Source organism: Magallana gigas, chromosome 1 (assembly GCF_963853765.1).
Source record: "Magallana gigas chromosome 1, xbMagGiga1.1, whole genome shotgun sequence".
NCBI lineage: Eukaryota > Metazoa > Mollusca > Bivalvia > Ostreida > Ostreidae > Magallana > Magallana gigas.
The window spans coordinates 74,676,486-74,698,536 of NC_088853.1; the positions used below are offsets into that span (position 1 = coordinate 74,676,486).

A 22,051-nucleotide genomic window follows, 5' to 3' on the forward strand; every position below is an offset into this window, starting at 1 on the left:
AGGTATATGCGTCAAAATGCGTGATTGTGGGGCATCGGTATATGCGTTAAAGTGCGTTACTGCGGGGAAAGGGGTTAACAGTTACATTCAATCACACACTATCGCATCTTCCGTCACACGCAATTACAAACCTTAACGCAACTACCGTTACACGAAATCACACACATTCCGTTATATTCAATCGCTCGCCGTATGAATTGTGTTTATCACAACACTCCATCTGTATTACGCTGATAGCAATATTCATGCTTCACTGCATCCAGTTTTTCTATCCACACGAACACAATACGTTGAGCCAAATGATTTTCAGAATCGCGTATTCAGCAAAAATAATATGACACCCGCTTAACTGGTAAGCAATATCTAATAAAAGATGAAGAAAAACAGACTGAAATCCAGGCACACATATTTCAAAATTCCTCGATCATTGTGGAACGTGTTACTGTGTTATGCTGTTACATGTATACCATAGCACATGCGCAAACCACAGACTGCAGATCGTGCTGTGACAACATGGACTTTAGGAAACAGGGGTGTTTTTGTAAAAACTGATAAAAACGATGATATAGTGTTACTTTCTTGGATATGTTATCCCTTATCTACAATGTTAGATGTAGTGACGCTGGGATCTTCAATATGGCGTTGATGTACTGTATAATAGAAGAGGAAGGACCATAAACCCACTATCTAGTGCTAGTAGGAGTGCGGCAGTACTGAACCTTTATATGCACACTTTTATATTATTTACCCTTTTCTTTTGAGATATCTCACACGAGATTCTATAAATATCTCCACGTGGGTGATTTTGTTTGGCGCCGATGTAATAGACGAGGAGGAAGGACCACAACTAGGCTCGAACTCGGGACCCTTCAGTTAAAAAACCAAAGCTCTACCGACTGAGCTAAAGGGTTACCCCACTAGCTAGTGCTAGTCTATTACATTGGCCTCCAACAAATATATCAAAATGGTTCAAACAATATAACACAATGGGAATATCCTTGTGTTATCTACATAGAGAAGATATCATAATTACTCAAGCATTGTAACATTGTGGGAATATTCTTGTGTTATCTACATAGATAAGATATCACATTTACTCAAGCATTGTAACACTGAGTGGATATCCTTGTGTTATCTACATAGAGAAGATATGACAATTACTCAAGCATTGTAATAGATGTATGTGAAGTCAAGATACGTATAATAAAAGGATAAAAGCCCTGATATATTTAGGTTTTTATTTTCTTGAAATGATATATTACATGATGTATTTATCAATTAAAATCACGTACACATTCGCTCCCTTTCCCCCTCAATATAAATTAGCTACATATAAATAAACCATTATTTTCTTCCTTAATACATGTACTATATTAAACCTATTACATCTCTTTCTTTCTCTCAACATATATCAGTGGTATAGGTGTACATATCTTTATACAATCAGTACATACATATAACAACTTGTTGTATAAGTATATACGTTACTTTAACAATCCATCCAAAAAGAAAAAAAAATATTTAATGAAAAACATTAATACAATCATTACATACATATAACACAACTTGCATGTTGTATAAGTATATGGGTATATCCCTCTAACTATTTTTAGAATCGGTAGGACAACAAAGTAGTGCCTTTAAGCAAAATAGTCCCTATACTTGCAGAGTGTATATACATTTATTGGGACATTTTAAATCAGAATGCTTGACACATGTCAGAAAAGAGGATTTGCAATTTTAAAAACAAGTGTCAAAATTGAATTATCATTTGAAGAAAAGAATTGAAATTGTTTGATATACACCCTTTCCAAAACTGAGAAATTCCCTACTTTTACTTTCATTTTCAGAGTTTTTCAATACAGACGCATTTTGCCGGAAAACGAATCTGACTTCAAACCACGAAATTTTTACAGGAAAGAGACAATTTGATGTGCTTTCATTCAAGAGGTCCCTCGTTGCTGAACGAAAATTAGGGCCGGAGCTATGAACCATAACGTTAACATTACCGCCTATGGAAAATGCATTAGTGGACTATACCCATATACGTTATTTTAACAATCCATCCAAAATTTAACAAGAGGCCCATGGGCCACATCGCTCACCTGAGGAACAATAGGTATGATAAAATCAGCTTAATGGAGTCATAATACAAACTATCTGGACAATGTACAATAAAACATGTAGATCCTATATAAATAAAACCCATTTTCCCCTGGATATTCTTATGTTTATAATCATTAGTCCCTTTTCTAACAGGATGATTTTATAGACATGTCAAATGTTGAGTATTGCAGTTCTCAAAAAGATCCTTAACAATAGTTTATATCTGGGATATAAACGTACATCAAACTCTGAATCTTCTCGTGAGGCCAAATAATTGTCCTGGGGCCAAAGTCTTAACAATTATAATAAATCATCTGGCTGATTAGTTTCTGAGAAGATTTTTAAAGATTTACCCTATATATTCCTTTGTTAAACTTTGACCCCCATTGTGGCCCCACCCTACCCCTGGGGATCATGATTTTCACAACTTTGAATCTACACTACCTGAGGATGCTTTACACAAGTTTCAGCTTTCCTGGCTGATTAGTTTCTGAGAGGAAGATTTTTAAAGATTTACTCTGTTTATTCCTATGTAAATCATCGACCTCCCATTGTGGCCCAAACCTACCCCCAGGGATATGATTTTCACAAATTTGAATCTACACTACCTGAAGATGCTTCCACACAGCTTTCCTTAGTTTCCTTAGTTTCTGAGAAGATTTTTAAAGATTTACTCTGTATATTCCTATTTAAAACTTCGATCTCCTATTGTGGTCCCACCCTACCCCCGGGGGTCATGATTTTCACAAATTTGAATCTACATTACCTGATGATGCTTTCACACAAGTTTCAGCTTTCCTGGCTGATTAGTTTCTGAGAAGAAGATTTTTAAAGATTTACTCTATATATTCATTTGTTAAACTTTGACCCCCCATTGTGGCCCCACCCTCAGGTGAGCTAAAAAGTTTACAATACAATAAGTTGTTAAAGTTGGTTTCTGGAAGAACAAACTTTTAAAATTTTCTTTAAAAAAATTGACAATTTTTTTACTTTTTTTAATCTTTAGTTTTTAAGATCTGTGTACAAACATAGAATTGTGAGTAAATCTCTGTATCTTGCTTATAATTAGAAGCTTAACACTCAAATATGGTTAGTAAATAGAAATTGTAAACAATTAAACACAAGAAACATGCACTACATGTATAACAAATAAAGAACACAATTTATTTTTTTCGAAATGAATCATATATATACATGTATAAACTTACATATTTCCGTCAGCGATATCAAACTCTATTTAAACTGAATAAACTCGAGAAAATGCCGAGCATCTCAACAAAACCTTTTGCATTAATCTACCATTACGCAAAAGATAATGCCGAATTACCGATAGAATGAATCGTATTTCAGTACCCCTACATCAGCTTTTGCTTAATTTGCGCAGGTAAACTGTTAACTGTTTGATTTACCGAAGTCTTTTTGATTTGATACGTAAAAATCACGAAATACAGTTTCCTTAGTTTCTGAGAAGATTTTTAAAGATTTACTCTATATATTCCTATTTAAAACTTCGATCTCCTATTGTGGTCCCACCCTACCCCCGGGGGTCATGATTTTCACAAATTTGAATCTACATTACCTGATGATGCTTTCACACAAGTTTCAGCTTTCCTGGCTGATTAGTTTCTGAGAAGAAGATTTTTAAAGATTTACTCTATATATTCATTTGTTAAACTTTGACCCCCCATTGTGGCCCCACCCTCAGGTGAGCTAAAAAGTTTACAATACAATAAGTTGTTAAAGTTGGTTTCTGGAAGAACAAACTTTTAAAATTTTCTTTAAAAAAATTGACAATTTTTTTACTTTTTTTAATCTTTAGTTTTTAAGATCTGTGTACAAACATAGAATTGTGAGTAAATCTCTGTATCTTGCTTATAATTAGAAGCTTAACACTCAAATATGGTTAGTAAATAGAAATTGTAAACAATTAAACACAAGAAACATGCACTACATGTATAACAAATAAAGAACACAATTTATTTTTTTTCGAAATGAATCATATATATACATGTATAAACTTACATATTTCCGTCAGCGATATCAAACTCTATTTAAACTGAATAAACTCGAGAAAATGCCGAGCATCTCAACAAAACCTTTTGCATTAATCTACCATTACGCAAAAGATAATGCCGAATTACCGATAGAATGAATCGTATTTCAGTACCCCTACATCAGCTTTTGCTTAATTTGCGCAGGTAAACTGTTTACTGTTTGATTTACCGAAGTCTTTTTGATTTGATACGTAAAAATCACGAAATACAGACGATAGTTTCCAGGTTACAAAGCATAAATAATGAAAACGAAACGAAAATCAGAACAAGCTAACACCAACGTCATGTGTGAAAACTGTCAACGCATTGAAATATTTAGCCTCAATTTACTTCACAAAATCGGCACCAATATATTTTGCATGTTTCAAAATTTCCCTTCATGCGCGAACTGTTGCACAACAAGCAAATTCATCATAGTCAGATCGACCCTTTTTCGTATAATGTCATGGCTGCTTTAAACAAAGAACCTCGTTTTAGAAGTATGGAATACGAGTCTTGGTAAAAAGGGTATGCAAACCCGGGCCGTGGCAAAATAAAAGCCGGGGCAGATCGGCAATCGTCAATTCCAAATACGCATTATTTTGCAGCAATATTTACAGCGAATACAAATATACTAGTCCATCAAATATCCTGAAATTTAAATGAGATTGGCAGATTAATAACTGCGAATCTTTTGTTTTGCCCAGGCCAGGTCTTGTCTACCCATTTTACCGGATGCCGAGCCTGAAGCTATTAAACTGATTGAAACACGCCTTTCCTTTATTATTTTCGTAATAACTCAGATTTGAAACAGAATTACCCCTTAATTTTTGCAATTTATTTTTTCCTTCACATAAGGATAATTTATGCTAAACTACGTTGAATTTTCCTCGGTAGTTCTTGAGAAGAATTATTTTTAAAAATGCACCCCCCTTTTTCTACAGTTTCAAGGTTTTCTCCGCTTTGAATACAGATCGGACTTTTATTTCTGCAATTTATATTCGTCCTCCCATAAGGATGCTTTGTGCCAAATTTGGTTGAAATTGGATAAGCGGTTTTAGAGAAGAAGTACAAAATGTAAAAAAGTTTACAGACGGACAGACGGACGGACGGACAGACGGACGGACAGACGGACGACGGACAAAATGTGATCAGAATAGCTCACTTGAGCTTTCAGCTCAGGTGAGCTAAAAAAATATATTTAACGAAAAACATTTGAGTATGCACATGTTATTAATATGATGTGATAATGATTCATAAGCGGGCATGTTGTAACTTAAATGAAGTATAGTTTATATTTGATATTGATCAAAACTTTAATAAAAACCACGAATATAAATAAGAACATGAGAAACCATGATAAGTGTTCAGTTACAGACAACAGACAACTGTTAAGTTTCATTATATATCTTAATTTTAATAACAAGGTATATTTAGTAATCATTAACAACTGTCATAACAATAAATATGAATATGAAAGAAAAAAAAACATGTTAAAAGTTGATGTAATGGTCAACACATTCGTAGTAAAGTCAACATTTTTGGATATTTGGATACAAAATTAATTAAACAAGTTAAACGTTTAATCAACTTAATCAAGGAGACAATGGGTCAACACTTATCTCTGCTATAGTACTAAGTAATATTTTATACAGAAATGTTGCCATTTCACTTCCCTGGCTAATAAACTATATTAACTAATCTATGAGACAATTAATCAAAACTTATCTGTGCTATAATATTAGTTATAGCTTTATCTTAAGGTGGAATAACACATCATCACAAAATGGCTGACCTCTGATCAAAACGACATTTAGTTTTATTAAATAGAACTTCATCAACGGCAACTTACTCCAGTGGACAGAGTGGATAAAGTATATGGCTTGTGAACCGTACATCCCGAGCTCGAATCCCGCAGGGGCTTTTGTTGTTACTTACTGAATTGAATTTTTTAGATATTATTTTTTTATCCTCAAAATGCAAATTTTTTGCTTATTTGACATGTTTACAGTTTATTTATCATTATATCTTTCATAATCATATAACTTACAGTTAACTTGAGTGACCTATTTCAGGTGTGTTATTCCACCTTTGACAGGAATGTTGTCAGTCCACTTCTCTGTCTAATTTACTAAGAGATATTGCACAGTTCCCTGTATTATCTAAGTCATTTTGTTTATATAACAATTAATATATTATATCCTGATATTAAGGAATGCTTTTATTTATTCATCAATTACTTAAATATTTATTAATAACAAGAGGCCCATGGGCCACATCGCTCACCTGAGCAACACTAGATATAATAAAATCAACTTAATGAAGTATCGAAAATATCAGGACAACGAATATTGAAATATTTTCTCTATTTATTCCCATGCAAAATTTAGCCCCCTATTCTCCCCTCTGTACCACCGGGGATCATGGTTTGAACAAACTTCTTTCTACAATACCTGATGATGCTTCCACACAAGTTACAGATTTTCTGGCCGATTGGTTCTGAGATTTTTAAATTTTTTTCTCTATATATTCCTATGCAAAAATTCGACCCCCAACTGTGTCCCCACCATACCCCCGGGGATCATGTTTTCTACAAACAGGAATTTACACCCACCCGAGGATTCTTCCACACAAGTTTTTCTGGCAAATTCGTTCTTGAGAAGAAGATTTTTAAATAATTTTCTCTATATAATCCTATCTAAAAATTTGACCCCCAATTGCGGCCCCATTGTACCCCTTTGGATGATGGCTTGAACAAACTTCAATTTACACTACCTGAGGATGCTTCCAAACAAGTTACAGTTTTTCTGATCAATTGGTTCTTGAGAAAAAGATTTTTAAATGCTTTTCTCTATATATTCCTTTGTAAAAATTCAACCCCAATTGTGGCCCCTTTGTACCCCTGGGGATCATAAATTGAACAAACCTATATCTACCCTACCTGAGAATGATTCCATGCAATATACAGCTTTTGTGGTCAATTGGTATTTGAGAAGATTTTCTTGAAAATTCCAACCAAGTGTTTATAATTCTTAATATTTACATTCTGCTGTGTTTTTCCATTAAATTCCGTGATGTTTAAATGCATCTAAATGCAACACCTATTCACTGCGTATGAATTTACGAGTAATTTACATAAGTAGTTCTCAAACAGCGATTTCTATGTTATCAGTTAAAAAATGTATTTCATGAATGTTGTCAAAACACCATGTTTTATAATTATTCAACAAAAAAGTTGACTTTATTGTTAAAAGCAACATTTCAAGAGTTATTTATCATGGATTATATTTTCATGCTCGTCGATCTTATCTCAACAGTCTATGTGAAAACCTGTTTAAACCGGTTTTACAAAACAGCTGTTCTAGCTGTTACTTATTCACTCCCTTCGTGATCTGCACTTTATATCGATTTATTTAAGTAAACAATTGATTTCATCAGTAAGGGAATGTAAATATAAGCATTAAATGATTTATTTTTGCCGTCGTCGTGTCAATAACTGCCGTCAGGTGAGCAGACAAATTATCATATCGCGCTAACGCGCGTTATTCAATTTGTCTGCTCACCTGACGGCAGTTATTGACACGACGACGTCAAAAATAAGTCATTCAATGCTATAGTATTCTCCCTTTTAAAGATAGCGTGACCCTTCACTTAAAAAAAATGAATCCCCTTCACCTAAGGATGCTTTGTGCCAAATTGTGTTGAAATTGGGCCAGTGGTTCTGGAGAAGAAGTCGAAAATGTAAAAAATTTAAAGACGGAGAGACAGACAGAGAGACAGACAGACGGATAGATGCAAGCAGGACAAAAAAGTGATCAGAAAAGCTCACTTGAGCTTTCAGCTCAGGTGAGCTAAAAAGGGGAATAAATCTTTAAAATTGTAAAATATATTTGATATGAACATGGATTAAAATAATCAAACCAACAATACAATTATTGTTTAAATTGTTTGACAATACACGGGTAACTTGTTATATTGCAGTCTAAGATAATCACTGTGGTAACAAAACAAAATCACACAAATGTAAAATTGTAATAAACGGTGACTTCCAAGGTCTACAGACAAACGATCCCTAAAACAATGATTACCTCAAAGTAAACAATTATATTTGGTTTGTCTTTAACATTTCGTTTTCTCCGTTACATATAAATGTCACACACCAAGGCCACTTATATCATGCCCTACATCAACCATGCGTCCATTTGGTTCCACTCTGGTACCTACCGCACGAATTATCCTGAACTTGATTTAAGTATCAGTAGAAAAATTCACATATTCACCATTTGACCTTAAAACTGTATATTTCCATAGGGCTCAAGGTCAAATCACTGTCAAGAGAAGTGGGACCTTTGTCGCGGAGCAAGGTCAAGGACGTTCTTTGAATTTCTTTCACACCCAGAGCATCATTGAATAGATCACGTAATTTTACCTGTGAAGAATTAAGCATATATACATTATTACAATCATTATTTAGTACAAGGGAAAAAAATCTATAAAAAATTAAAAGTAAAATTTTAAAAATTCTATCGTATTGCCGAACCTCTATAAAATAAAGTACATATAATATTGTAATAATGACTTCTCTGCCTAAAGGAGTTATGAAACCTATAATTTTCATGAAAAACTTGAAGATCATAATAGAGTGCATGACCTATTGAAAAGGTTTTATACACTAATCATGCTAATAGACAATACTACTCCCATATTTGTTAACTTTCAAGATAGGTTTTATGTGGACCAGCATATGGTTTCATAGATTAACTGAAACAAGGTGGCTAGTATGCATGTTTTAAAAAACAAACCAACAACAACAGCCTCCTATCCCCCAACCCCAGGGACAAACAGAAACTCTCCTGTAAGCATTTAAACAATACAAAAACAGCTTTAAAAGCTATCAACTCACATCTCCTATTCCAACTTTTGCATAGTCAACCGTTATGGTCAGACGACACGTTCCTTGAAAATCTTTTTTGTATCCCCTAGTAATAAAGAGTTCCAATAAAGAATATTAATTTTATTATTACTTTAAAAATGATCAAAATGTACTTAGATATGGTAATGTGTCTAGGTGCTCGAGTGGTTAGAACCGTGGCCGCTCACTGTCAGAAGGGTATAGGTTCTAGAGGTCGTGAGTTCAAAGCCCCGCCCCGGCTGAAATATAATTCTAATGTAGTGAATTTCGCTATGGCGTACATGTATTTATTTTCATTTCAGCTGTTCAAGTGTATTTTCAAGAAGATTATATACGAAATTGCATACTCTAGTATTTTGCAGAAATGCCTGGTAAGGTACCCTAATTTTTTGCAATAAGGCTTGTCAAAGTAGTAGTAAACCATTAACATATTCCTGGAAAAAGTTATCTAGAATTGAGGAACGTGTCGTCTGACCTTAATGGCTAAAATCACCAGCCGGTATTTATACCAAAATCATTTTAAATGTACTGCTTACCAGTGGCTTTGGTGAGCTAATTATTACTTTACTATCAAAATGTATATTTCTTTACTTTGAAAGTTCAAAAACTGTTTTTATTTCAAATGTTAAAATACTTGCATAACTCTTTTGATCATACAACTTCTTAATTACGTTATATTCTATGATTTATATTACTACATATGAACAAGCAAAGAAAGATAACTCCATCATGAAGAAGCCAGTGAAGGTATCTCCGCTAACTCCCTGAACTCTTTCCAAATGCTTTCAAATATTCTAACTTTGATGGGCAGCTGATTTGTATGACTACTGACCTTGCCTTGTGTGTCTTTACACTGTAACCCTGATCTCTATGACTACTGACCTTGCCCTGTGTGTCTTTACACTGTAACCCTGATCGCTATGACTACTGACCTTGTCCTGTGTGTCTTTACACTGTAACCCTGATCCCTGTGACTACTGACCTTGGCCTGTGTGTCTTTACACTGTAACCCTGATCTCAGTGACTACTGACCTTGCCCTGTGTGTCTTAACACTGTAATCCTGATCTCTGTGACTACTGACCTTGTCCTGTGTGTCTTAACACTGTAACCTTGATCTCTGTGACTACTGACATTGCCCTGTGTGTCTTTACGCTGTAACCCTGATCTCTGTGACTACTGACCTTGTGTCTTTACACTGTAATCCTGATCTCTATGACTACTGACCTTGTCCTTTGTGTCTTTACACTGAAACCCTGATCCCTGTGACTACTGACATTGTCATGTGTGTCTTTACACTGTAACCCTGATCTCTATGACTACTGACCTTGTCCTTTGTGTCTTTACACTGTAATCCTGATCTTGGTGACTACTGACCTTGCCCTGTGTGTCTTTACACTGTAACACTGATCTCTGTGACTACTGACCTTGTCCTGTGTGTCTTTACACTGTAATCCTGATCTCTTTGACTACTGACCTTGTCCTGTGTCTTTACACTGTAACCCTGATCTCTGTGACTACTGACCTTGCCTTTTGTGTCTTTACACTGTAATCCTGATCTCTATTACTACTGACCTTGCCCTGTGTGTTGTTACACTGTAACCCTGATCTTCGTGTCTACTGACCTTGTCCTTTGTGTCTTTACACTGTAACACTGATCTCTGTGACTACTGCCCTTGTGTCTTTACATTGTAACCATGATCTCTGTGACTACTGACCTTGTTCTGTGTGTCTTTACACTGTAACCCTGATCTATGTGACTACTGACCTTGCCCTGTGTGTCTTTACACTGTAATCCTGATCTCTGTGACTACTGACCTTGTGTCTTTACACTGTAATCCTGATCTCTGTGACTACTGACCTTGTCCTTTGTGTCTTTACACTGAAACCCTGATCCCTGTGACTACTGACCTTGTCCTGTGTGTCTTTACACTGTAACCCTGATCTCTATGACTACTGACCTTGTCCTGTGTGTCTTTACACTGTAATCCTGATCTTGGTGACTACTGACCTTGCCCTGTGTGTCTTTACACTGTAACCCTGATCTCTATGACTACTGACCTTGTCCTTTGTGTCTTTACACTGTAATCCTGATCTTGGTGACTACTGACCTTGCCCTGTGTGTCTTTACACTGTAACACTGATCTCTGTGACTACTGACCTTGTCTTGTCCTTTGTGTCTTTACACTGTAACCCTGATCTCTGTGACTACTGCCCTTGTGTCTTTACATTGTAACCCTGATCTCTGTGACTACTGACCTTGTTCTGTGTGTCTTTACACTGTAACCCTGATCTATGTGACTACTGACCTTGCCCTGTGTGTCTTTACACTGTAATCCTGATCTCTGTGACTACTGACCTTGCCCTGTGTGTCTTTACACTGAAACCGTGGTCTCTGTGACTACTGACCTCGCCCTGTGTGTCTTTACACTGTAACCCTGATCTCTGTGACTACTGACCATGTCCTGTGTGTCTTTACAATGTAACCCTGATCTCTGTGACTACTGACCTTGTCCTGTGTGTCTTTACAATGTAATCCTGATCTCTGTGACTACTGACCTTGTCCTTTGTGTCTTTATAATGTAACCCTGATCTCTGTGACTACTGACCTTGTCCTGTGTGTCTTTACAATGTAATCCTGATCTCTGTGACTACTGACCTTGTCCTGTGTTTCTTTACACTGTAATCCTGATCTCTGTGACTACTGACCTTGTCCTGTGTGTCTTTACACTGTAATCCTGATCTCTGTGACTACTGACCTTGTCCTTTGTGTCTTTACACTGTAATCCTGATCTCTGTGACTACTGACCTTGCCCTGTGTGTCTTTACACTGTAACCCTGATCTTTGTGACTACTGACCTTGCCCTGTGTGTCTTTACACTGTAATCCTGATCTCTTTGACTACTGACCTTGCCCTGTGTGTCTTTACACTGTAACCCTGATCTCTGTGACTACTGACCTTGCCCTGTGTGTCTTTACACTGTAACCATTATCTCTATGACTACTGACTTTGCCCTGTGTGTCTTTACACTGTAACTCAAGTTTGAGAGTTCTTTAATTACAAAAGAATAAAGAGTTATTCCCCTTTTTGAAATATTTTTTAGATAGAACTGGTTGTTTACCCCTGACATGTTTTTCTATGAAAGCTAATTGAATATCAGTAAATATATTAGATTGTTAAAAATGCTCTTAATTTGTACATTATTGGTGGATTTAGAACATTTCTTTATATTGGTCAGGTAAATAGAAAACTTGTGTGTATGTAAATAGTTTTTGAAAAATATTGTAACTAAGTTCTGATTTTTTGTTTCAAAAATAAATTTGTTTCTTTGTATTTGCGCTTACTATGAAATACATAATACTAATATACATATGGTTTTTGGTGAGTTGAAGCAAGCTATAGATAGAACTCAATAAATGTGATATTTATCATAGTTTCGTCTTTTTCCTTAGTAAGACAGTACTGTAATATTTGGTACAAAAAAAAGAATATGATACAGTAACTTCATGTACAAGAACAAGACAATTATTCATTGGGGCGAACCAAATAACTGACAAACCAATCTCCTTTTGGATTCACTATAGTTAGATGTTAATAGAGACTAGTCAACAACAAATTACAAAATAAATTTTCCATCCAAGTACTCAAAGTTGTTTCATTTTGACTGATAGGTTTAATTCTGGGTATTATTATAAAAACTGTTATTTTGATAATATATCTGTCCTAAGCTGAAGATTAATCCATAATTGTAACATGATCGCGCAATAAATTATGTTATATAAACTTTACTATTATATAAATATCGCCTGTTTGGGAGGGTAACTGTTGATATTGACACCTCGATACAACTATTGTCAACCGACGAGATTTAACAGTTACTCTCCCAAACAGGCACTATTTTATTAATACTGAATGTCTTAATTAAAAAAAATGATGCTTTTATATAGAAATGAAGTGAATGCTACAGCAAACCGTACGCGCATAATTTACGCACATGTAACAATTCGTTGTGTTACCCGTTGCCTTTCATGTTAAATACTGAAATCTAATTAGTCAAGACGCAGTTGACAATCCGTTCTTTTACACTCAGCATTAGCAACAGACCTGACAACGGGTAACACAACGAATTGTTACATGCGTGTAAAATATACTCGTACGGTTTGACGTAGAATTCACGTCATTTCTACATAAAAGCCACTGAGTTTTCTTTTAAATGAAGACATTCAGTATAATGAAATAGTGCCTGTTTGGATGAAAACAGTTGAATTTGACACCCCTTGGAAACCATTGTCAACCTCCGCTTCGTGACAATTGACCATGGTTTTCTCGGGGTGTCAATTTAAACTGTTACCCTTCCAAACAGGCACTTTTTATAAAATAACAAATATAATGTTACATGGAATGAGGAACTTTTACGTTTAAACTGTTACTCTGCAATTGTGCAATATAATCGCATATACATGAAACGTTACATAAAATTATGCACTTTAACCGCATATACCGTCACACGCAATCATGCAGTTTACGCATACACTTCTACACGCAACCACATACTTTAACACATCTACCGGTACATACAATCAATCACTTAAACGCATAAACATACTGTAATGCACACACAGTTACACACAATGAAACACTTAAACCGTATATACCGTTACACGCAATCGCACACTTGGCTCATAACCGTTTGTTGCAATCAAGCACTTTAACACATATACCATTACACGCAATTACACACTTGAAACACATGCAATCACACACTTAAACGCATAATATTATTCCACTACATGCAATCACACATACCGTTTCATACAGACTCAGCACACATACGTTTACACACAATCACACAATTTAACTAAAATACTGATACTGGCAATCACTTTAACTCACATACCATTACACGCAATCAAACACTTAACTACATATACTATCACACAAAACCAGGTACTTTACTACATATAACATTACGCTTTAACACAATAACTGTTGCACACAATCAGGTACTTTTATGCATATACCGTTACACACAATCAAACACTTTAACACATATACCATTACACGCATTCACACACTTTAACACATGAACTGTTGCACCCAATCAGGTACTTTTATTGTCCCCCGCTGCAACGTGGAGCGGGGACATAGAAATGCCGGGCGTCCGTCCGTGTGTCCGTGCGTCCGTGCTTCCGTCCGTCACACTTTTTTGTAAGCGCTCTCATGCCTACAAATTTTGACGGATTTTTATAAAATTTATACCAAATGTTTATACCACTAATACCTTGGTCAATTTAGAAAATCAGCATTGGTCGATACTTTTTGTTGGAGTTATGGGACTTTGACCACAATAATGACTCCGTTTTATCCAAAAATTGACCTTGTAAGCGCTCTAATGCCTACAAATTTTGACGGATTTTCATAAAATTTATACCAAATGTTTATACCACTACAGCTTTGGTCAAGTTCCTAAACAGCCTTGGTCGATACTAGTATACTGCTTAAACGGCAAGGAACCAAGGAATTCTATTCTTGTATATATATACAGTTACACAATCACGCACTTTAATGCACACGTATTGTCACACACAATCACACATTTTAACACAAATTCCGTTTCACGAAATCATACAGTTTAACAAAATAAAAACCAGCCGCTTTAACGCATACATTATTACACACAACCAGGTACTTTAACATCTGTTCCAAGCATTCAGGTAATTGAACATACCGTTTCTTGCAATCACGCCGCACTCTAACGCATTCTGTTACACACAGTTACTCACTTAAACGCATATACATACACCTTAACAGATAAACCGTTGCACGCAATCACACACTTTATCACATCTTCCGTTAGACACAATCACACATTTTATCACATATACCGTTACACACAATCACACACTTTACCACACACAATGTTTCATTTAATCACACACTTTATTGCATCTTTCCTTACATTCAATCACACATTTGAACACATATACCGTTACATGCAATCACACACTTTAACACATATACCGTAACACGCTTCCGTTACATTCAATCACACACTTTAACGCATCTACCGTTACATTCAATCACGCACCTTATGTGTTTATCACAACACTCCCTATGTATCACGCTGATAGCAATTTTCATGCTTCACCGCATCCAGGTTTTCAATTCACACGAACACGATACATTGGACGAAATGATTTTCAGAATCCCGTTTTGGGCAAAAACGATATACCTACTTCACTCAGTTCACTGGTAAGCAATATCCAATGAAAGATATAGCAAAACAGACTGAAATCCAGGCACATATTTCAAAATTCCTCAATTATTGTGGAACGTTTTCCTGTGTCATGCGGTTATATCACCGCACATGCGCAAACCACAGACTGCAGATCGTGCTATGACAACTTAGAATTTAGAAAACAGGGGTATTTTTGTAAAAACTGATAAAATCGATGATATAGTGTTGCTTTCTTGGATATGTTATCCCTTATCTTCTATGTTAGATGTAGTGACGCCGGGATCTTCAATATGGCGTTGATGTATCATAGAAGAGGAAAGACCACAAACCCACTAGCTTGTGCTTGTAGGAGCGCGCCAGTACTGAGCCTTTATATGCACGCTATTACATTATTCCCCCTTTTTTTGAGATATCTCACACGAGATTCTATAAACCTCTCCACGTGGGTCATTTTGTTGGGTGCCAATGTAATAGAAGAGGAGGAAGGACCACAACTAGGCTCGAACTCGGGATCCTTCAGTTTAAAAACCAAAGCTCTACCGACTGAGCTAATGGATTAACCTACTAGCTAGTGCTAGTCTATTACATTGGCGCCCAACAAATATATCAAAATTACTCAAGTATTATAACACTGTGGGAATATTCTTGTGTTATCTACATAAAGAAGATACTTCACATACGTCAATACAGGGATGTGAAGTCAAGATACGTAAATTTAAAGGATAAAAGCCCTGATATATTAAGGTTTTTATTTTCTTGAAATGATATATTACAAGATGTAATTATCGAATAAAATAACGTACACATTCGCTCCCTTTCTCCCTCAATATAAATTAGCTAGTACATATAAATTTACCATTATGTTCTTCCTTACTACATATACTATATAAAACCTATTACATCTCTTTCTTTCTCTCAACATATATCAGTGGTATAGGTGTACATTTCTTTATACAATCATTACATACATATAACAACTTGTTGTATAAGTATATAACTTACTTTAACAATCCATCCAAAATGAAAAAAAATAATTTAATGAAAAACATTTGAGTATGCACATGTTTATCAATATGATGTGATCATGATTTATAAGCTTGCATGAAATACTATAGTAACTTAAATGAAGTATTGTGTATATTTGATATTGATAAAAAGTTTTTAAAAACACGAATATAAGTAAGAACACGAGAAACCATGATAAGTGTTCAGTTAAAGTCAACACAGACAACTGTTAAATTTCATTATATATCTTAATTTTAATTACCAGGTACATTTAGTAATCATCAACAACTGTCATAACAATAAATATCAATATGAAAGAAAAAAAAAACATGTTAAAAGTTGATGTAATGGTCAACACATTCATAGTAAAGTCAACATTGTTGGATATTTGGATACAAAATTAATTAAACAAGTTAAACGTTTAGTTAACTTAATCAAGGAGACAATGGGTCAAAACTTATATCTGCTATAGTACTAAGTTATATTTTAAACAGAAATGTTTCCATTTCACTTCCCTGGCTAATAAACTATATCAACTAATCTAGGAGACAATTAATCAAAATTATCTGTGCTATGATATTAGTTATAGCTTTATCCTAAGGTGGAATAACACATCATCACAAAATGGCTGACCTCTGAGCAAAACGACATTTAGTTTTATTAAATAGAACTTCGTCAACGGCAACTTACTCCAGTGGACAGAGTGGATAAAGTATATGGCTTGTGAACCGTACATCCCGAGTTGGAATCCCGCAGGGGCTTTTGTTGTTACTTACTGAATTGAATTTTTTAGATATTATTTTTTTTATCCCCAAACTGCAAATTTTTCGTTTATAAATTTGACATGTTTACAGTTTATATATCATTTTATCTTTCATAATCATATAACTTACAGTTAACTTGAGTGACCTATTTCAGGTGTGTTATTCCACCTTTGACAGGAATGTTGTCAGTCCACTTCTCTGGCTAATTTACTAAGAGATATTGCACAGTTCCCTGTATTATCTAAGTCATTTTGTTTATATAACAATATATTCTATCCTGATATTAATGAATGCTTTTATTTATTCATCAATTACTTAAATATTTATGAATAACAAGAGGCCCATGGGCCACATCGCTCACCTGAGCAACACTAGATATAATAAAATCAACTTAATGAAGTATCGAAAATATCAGGACAACGAATATTGACATATTTTCTCTATTTATTCCCATGCAAAAATTCAACCCCCCCCCCCGTACCACCGGGGATCATGGTTTGAACAAACTTCAATCTACAATACCTGATGATGCTTCCACACAAGGAACAGATTTTCTGGCCAATTGGTTCTGAGAAGATTTTTAAATTGTTTTCTCTATATATTCCTATCTAAAAATTCGACCCCCAACTGTGTCCCCACCATACCCCCGGGGATCATGTTTTCTACAAACTGGAATTTACACCCCTCCCCTCCGAGGATTCTTCCACACAAGGTACAGATTTTCTGGCCAATTGGTTCTGAGAAGATTTTCAAATTTGTTTCTCTATATATTCCTATGTAAAAATTCGACCCCCAACTGTGTCCCCACCATACCCCCGGGGATCATGTTTTCTACAAACTGGAATTTACACCCCTCCCCTCCGAGGATTCTTCCACACAAGTTACATATTTTCTGGCCAATTGGTTCTGAGAAGATTTTTAATTATTTTCTCTATATATTCCTATCTATAATTTGACTCCCAATTGCAGCCCCATTGTAGCCCTTAGGATCATGGTTTGAACAAACTTCAATTTACACTACCTGAGGATGCTTCCAAACAAGTTACGGTTTTTCTGATCAATTGGTTCTTGATAAAAAGATTTTTGAATGTTTTTCTTTATATATTCCTTTGTAAAAATTTGACCCCCAATTGCGGCCCCATAGTACCCCTTAGGATCATGGTTTGAACAAACTTCAATTTACAGTATCTGAGGATGCTTCCAAACAAGTTACAGTTTTTCTGATCAATTGGTTCTTGATAAAAAGATTTTTAAATGTTTTTCTCTATAAATTCCTTTGTAAAAATTCAACCCCAATTGTGGCCCCATTGTACCCCCTTAGGATCATGAATTGAACAAACCTATATCTACCCTACCTGAGAATGCTTCCATGCAAAATACAGCTTTTCTGGTCAATGGTATTTGAGAAGATTTTTTGAAAATTCAAACCAAGTGTTTATAATTCTTAGAAATTTCCCTTTTAAAGATGACGTGACCCTTCACTTAAAAAAAAAACACCTTGAATCCCCTTCACCTAAGTATGCTTTGTGCCAAATTGTGTTGAAATTGGGCCAGTGGTTATGGAAAAGAAGTCGAAAATGTAAAAAATTTAAAGACGGAGAGACAGACAGAGAGACAGACAGACGGATAGATGCAAGCAGGACAAAAAAGTGATTAGAAAAGCTCACTTGAGCTTTCAGCCCAGGTGAGCTAAAAAGGGGAATAAATCTTTAAAATTGTAAAATATATTTGATATGAACATGGATTAAAATAATCAAACCAACAATTAATACAATTATTGTTTAAATTGTTTGACAATACACGGGTAACTTGTTATATTGCAGTCTGAGTTAATCACTGTGGTAACAAAACAAAATTACACAAATGCAAACTTGTAATAAATGGTGATTTCCAAGATCCACTGACAAAGGATCCCCTCAAACAATGATTACCTCACAGTATTGAATAAACAATTATAGTTGGTTTGTCTTTAACATTTCGTTCTCTCCGTCACATATACAAGCCACACATCATGGCCACTTATATCATGTACTACATTAATCCTTTGGTCTCACTCTAGTACCTACCGCACAAATTATCCTGAACTTAATTTAAGTATCAGTAGAAACATTCACATATTCACCATTTGACCTTAAAACTGTATATTTCCATAGGGCTCAAGGTCAAATCACTGTCAAGAGAAGTGGGTCCTTTGTCGTGGAGCAAGGTCAAGGACGTTCTTTGAATTTCTTTCACACCCAGAGCATCATTGAATAGATCACGTAATTTTACCTGTGAAGAATTAAGCATATATACATTATTACAATCATTATTTAGTACAAGGGAAACAAAATCTATAAAAAATTAAAAGTAAAATTTTAAAAATCCTTTCGTATTGCCGAACCTCTATAAAATAAAGTACATATAATATTGTAATAATGACGACTTCTCTGCCTAAAAGAACTATGAAACCTATAATTTTCATGAAAAACTTGAAGATCATAATAGAGTGCATGACCTAATATTGAAAAGGTTTAATACACTAATCATGCTAATAGACAATACTATTCCCATATTTGTTAACTTTCAAGATAGGTTTTATGTGGACCAGTATATGGTTTCATAGATTAACTAAAACAAGGTGGCTAGTATGCGTGTTTATAAAAACAAACCAACAACAACAGCCTCCTATCCCCCAGCCCCAGGGGCAAACAGAAACTCTCCTGTAAGCATTTAAACAATACAAAAACAGCTTTAAAAGCTATCAACTCACATCTCCTATTCCAACTTTTGCATATTCAACCTTTAATGGATGAAATCACAATCCGGTATTTATACCAAAATCATTTTAAATATACTGCTTACCAGTGACTTTGGGTAGCTAATTATTACTTTACTATCAAAATGTCTACTTCTATACTTTGAAAGTTCAAAAACTGTTTTTATTTCAAATGTTAAATTACTTGCATAACTCTTTTGATCATACAACTTCTTAATTACATTATATTCAATGATTTATATTACTACATATGAGCAAGCAAAGGAAGATAACTCCATCATGAGCCAGTGATGGTTTCTCTATTAACTCCCTGAACTCTTTCCAAATGCTTTCAAATATCTAAACTTTGACGGGCAGCTTATTTCTGTGACTATTGACCTTGCCATGTGTGTCTTTACACTGTAACCCTGATCTCTGTGACTACTGACCTTGCCCTGTGTGTCTTTACACTGTAACCCTGATCTCTGTGACTACTGACCTTGCCCTGTGTGTCTCTACACTGTAATCCTAGCCTGTGTGTCTTCTGACCTTGCCATGTGTGTCTTTACACTGTAATCCTGATCCATGCGACTACTGACCTTGCCCTGTGTGTCTTTACACTGTAATCCTGATCTATTGACCTTGCGCTGTGTGTCTTTACACTGTAATCCTGATCTATTGACCTTGCCCTGTGTATCTTTACACTGTAATCCTGATCTATTGACCTCGCCCTATTTGTTTTTACACTGTAATCCTAGCCTCTGTGTCTTCTGACCTTGCCCTGTGTGTCCTTACACTGTAACCCTGATCCCTGCGACTACTGACCTTGCCCTGTGTGTCTTTATACTATAATCCTGATCTCCGTGACTACTGACCTTGCCCTGTGTGTCTTTTCACTGTTACTCTGATCCCTGTGACTACTGACCTTGTCCTGTGTGTCTTTATACTGTAATCCTGATCTCTGTGACTACTGACCTTGCCCTGTGTGTCTTTACACTGTAACCCTGGTCTCTATGACTACTGACCTTGCCCTGTGTGTCTTTACACTGTAACTCTGATCTCTATGACTACTGACCTTGCCCTGTGTGTCTTTACACTGTAACCCTTGTCTCTGTGACTACTGACCTTGTCCTGTGTGTCTTAACATTGCAACCCTGATCTCTGTGACTACTGACCTTGTCCTGTGTGTCTTAACACTGTAACCCTGGTCTCTGTGACTACTGACCTTGTCCTGTGTGTCTTTACCCTGTAACCCTGGTCTCTGTGACTACTGACCTTGTCCTGAGTGTCTTTACCCTGTAATCCTGATCTCTGTGACTACTGACCTTGTCCTGTGTGTCTTTATACTGTAATCCTGATCTCTGTGACTACTGACCTTGCCCTGTGTGTCTTAACACTGTAACCCTGATCTCAGTGACTACTGACCATGTCCTGTGTGTCTTTACACTGTAACCCTGATCTCTGTGACTACTGACCTTGTCCTGTGTGTCTTTATACTGTAACCCTGATCTCTGTGACTACTGACCTTGTCCTGTGTGTCTTTACCCTGTAATTCTGATCTCTGTGACTACTGACCTTGCCCTGTGTGTCTTTACACTGTAACTCTGATCTCTGTTACTACTGACCTTGCCCTGTGTGTCCTTACACTGTAACCCTGATCCCTGCGACTACTGACCTTGCCCTGTGTGTCTTTATACTATAATCCTGATCTCCGTGACTACTGACCTTGCCCTGTGTGTCTTTTCACTGTTACTCTGATCCCTGTGACTACTGACCTTGTCCTGTGTGTCTTTATACTGTAATCCTGATCTCTGTGACTACTGACCTTGCCCTGTGTGTCTTTACACTGTAACCCTGGTCTCTATGACTACTGACCTTGCCCTGTGTGTCTTTACACTGTAACTCTGATCTCTATGACTACTGACCTTGCTCTGTGTATCTTTACACTGTAATCCTGATCTTTTGACCTTGCCCTATTTGTTTTTACACTGTAATCCTAGCCTCTGTGTCTTCTGACCTTGCCCTGTGTGTCCTTACACTGTAACCCTGATCCCTGCGACTACTGACCTTGCCCTGTGTGTCTTTATACTATAATCCTGATCTCCGTGACTACTGACCTTGCCCTGTGTGTCTTTTCACTGTTACTCTGATCCCTGTGACTACTGACCTTGTCCTGTGTGTCTTTATACTGTAATCCTGATCTCTGTGACTACTGACCTTGCCCTGTGTGTCTTTACACTGTAACCCTGGTCTCTAT

At 35.9% G+C, this 22,051-nt stretch overlaps 2 protein-coding genes across 10 annotated transcripts in view; one reads left to right on the forward strand and one right to left on the reverse strand.

The window, feature by feature from the left end:
* The window catches only part of LOC117687479 (uncharacterized), a 307,604-nt gene that overhangs the window by 23,715 nt on the left and 261,838 nt on the right, over window positions 1-22,051 (forward strand). The window lies entirely within an intron of this gene.
* The window catches only part of LOC117687453 (alpha-mannosidase 2x), a 43,221-nt gene continuing 37,190 nt past the window's right edge, over window positions 16,021-22,051 (reverse strand). The window contains exon 22 of the mRNA XM_066075510.1: window positions 16,021-19,328. Coding sequence (XP_065931582.1) covers window positions 19,176-19,328 — 153 coding nt within the window. The 3' untranslated portion in view covers window positions 16,021-19,175. The remainder of the gene's footprint in view (window positions 19,329-22,051) is intronic.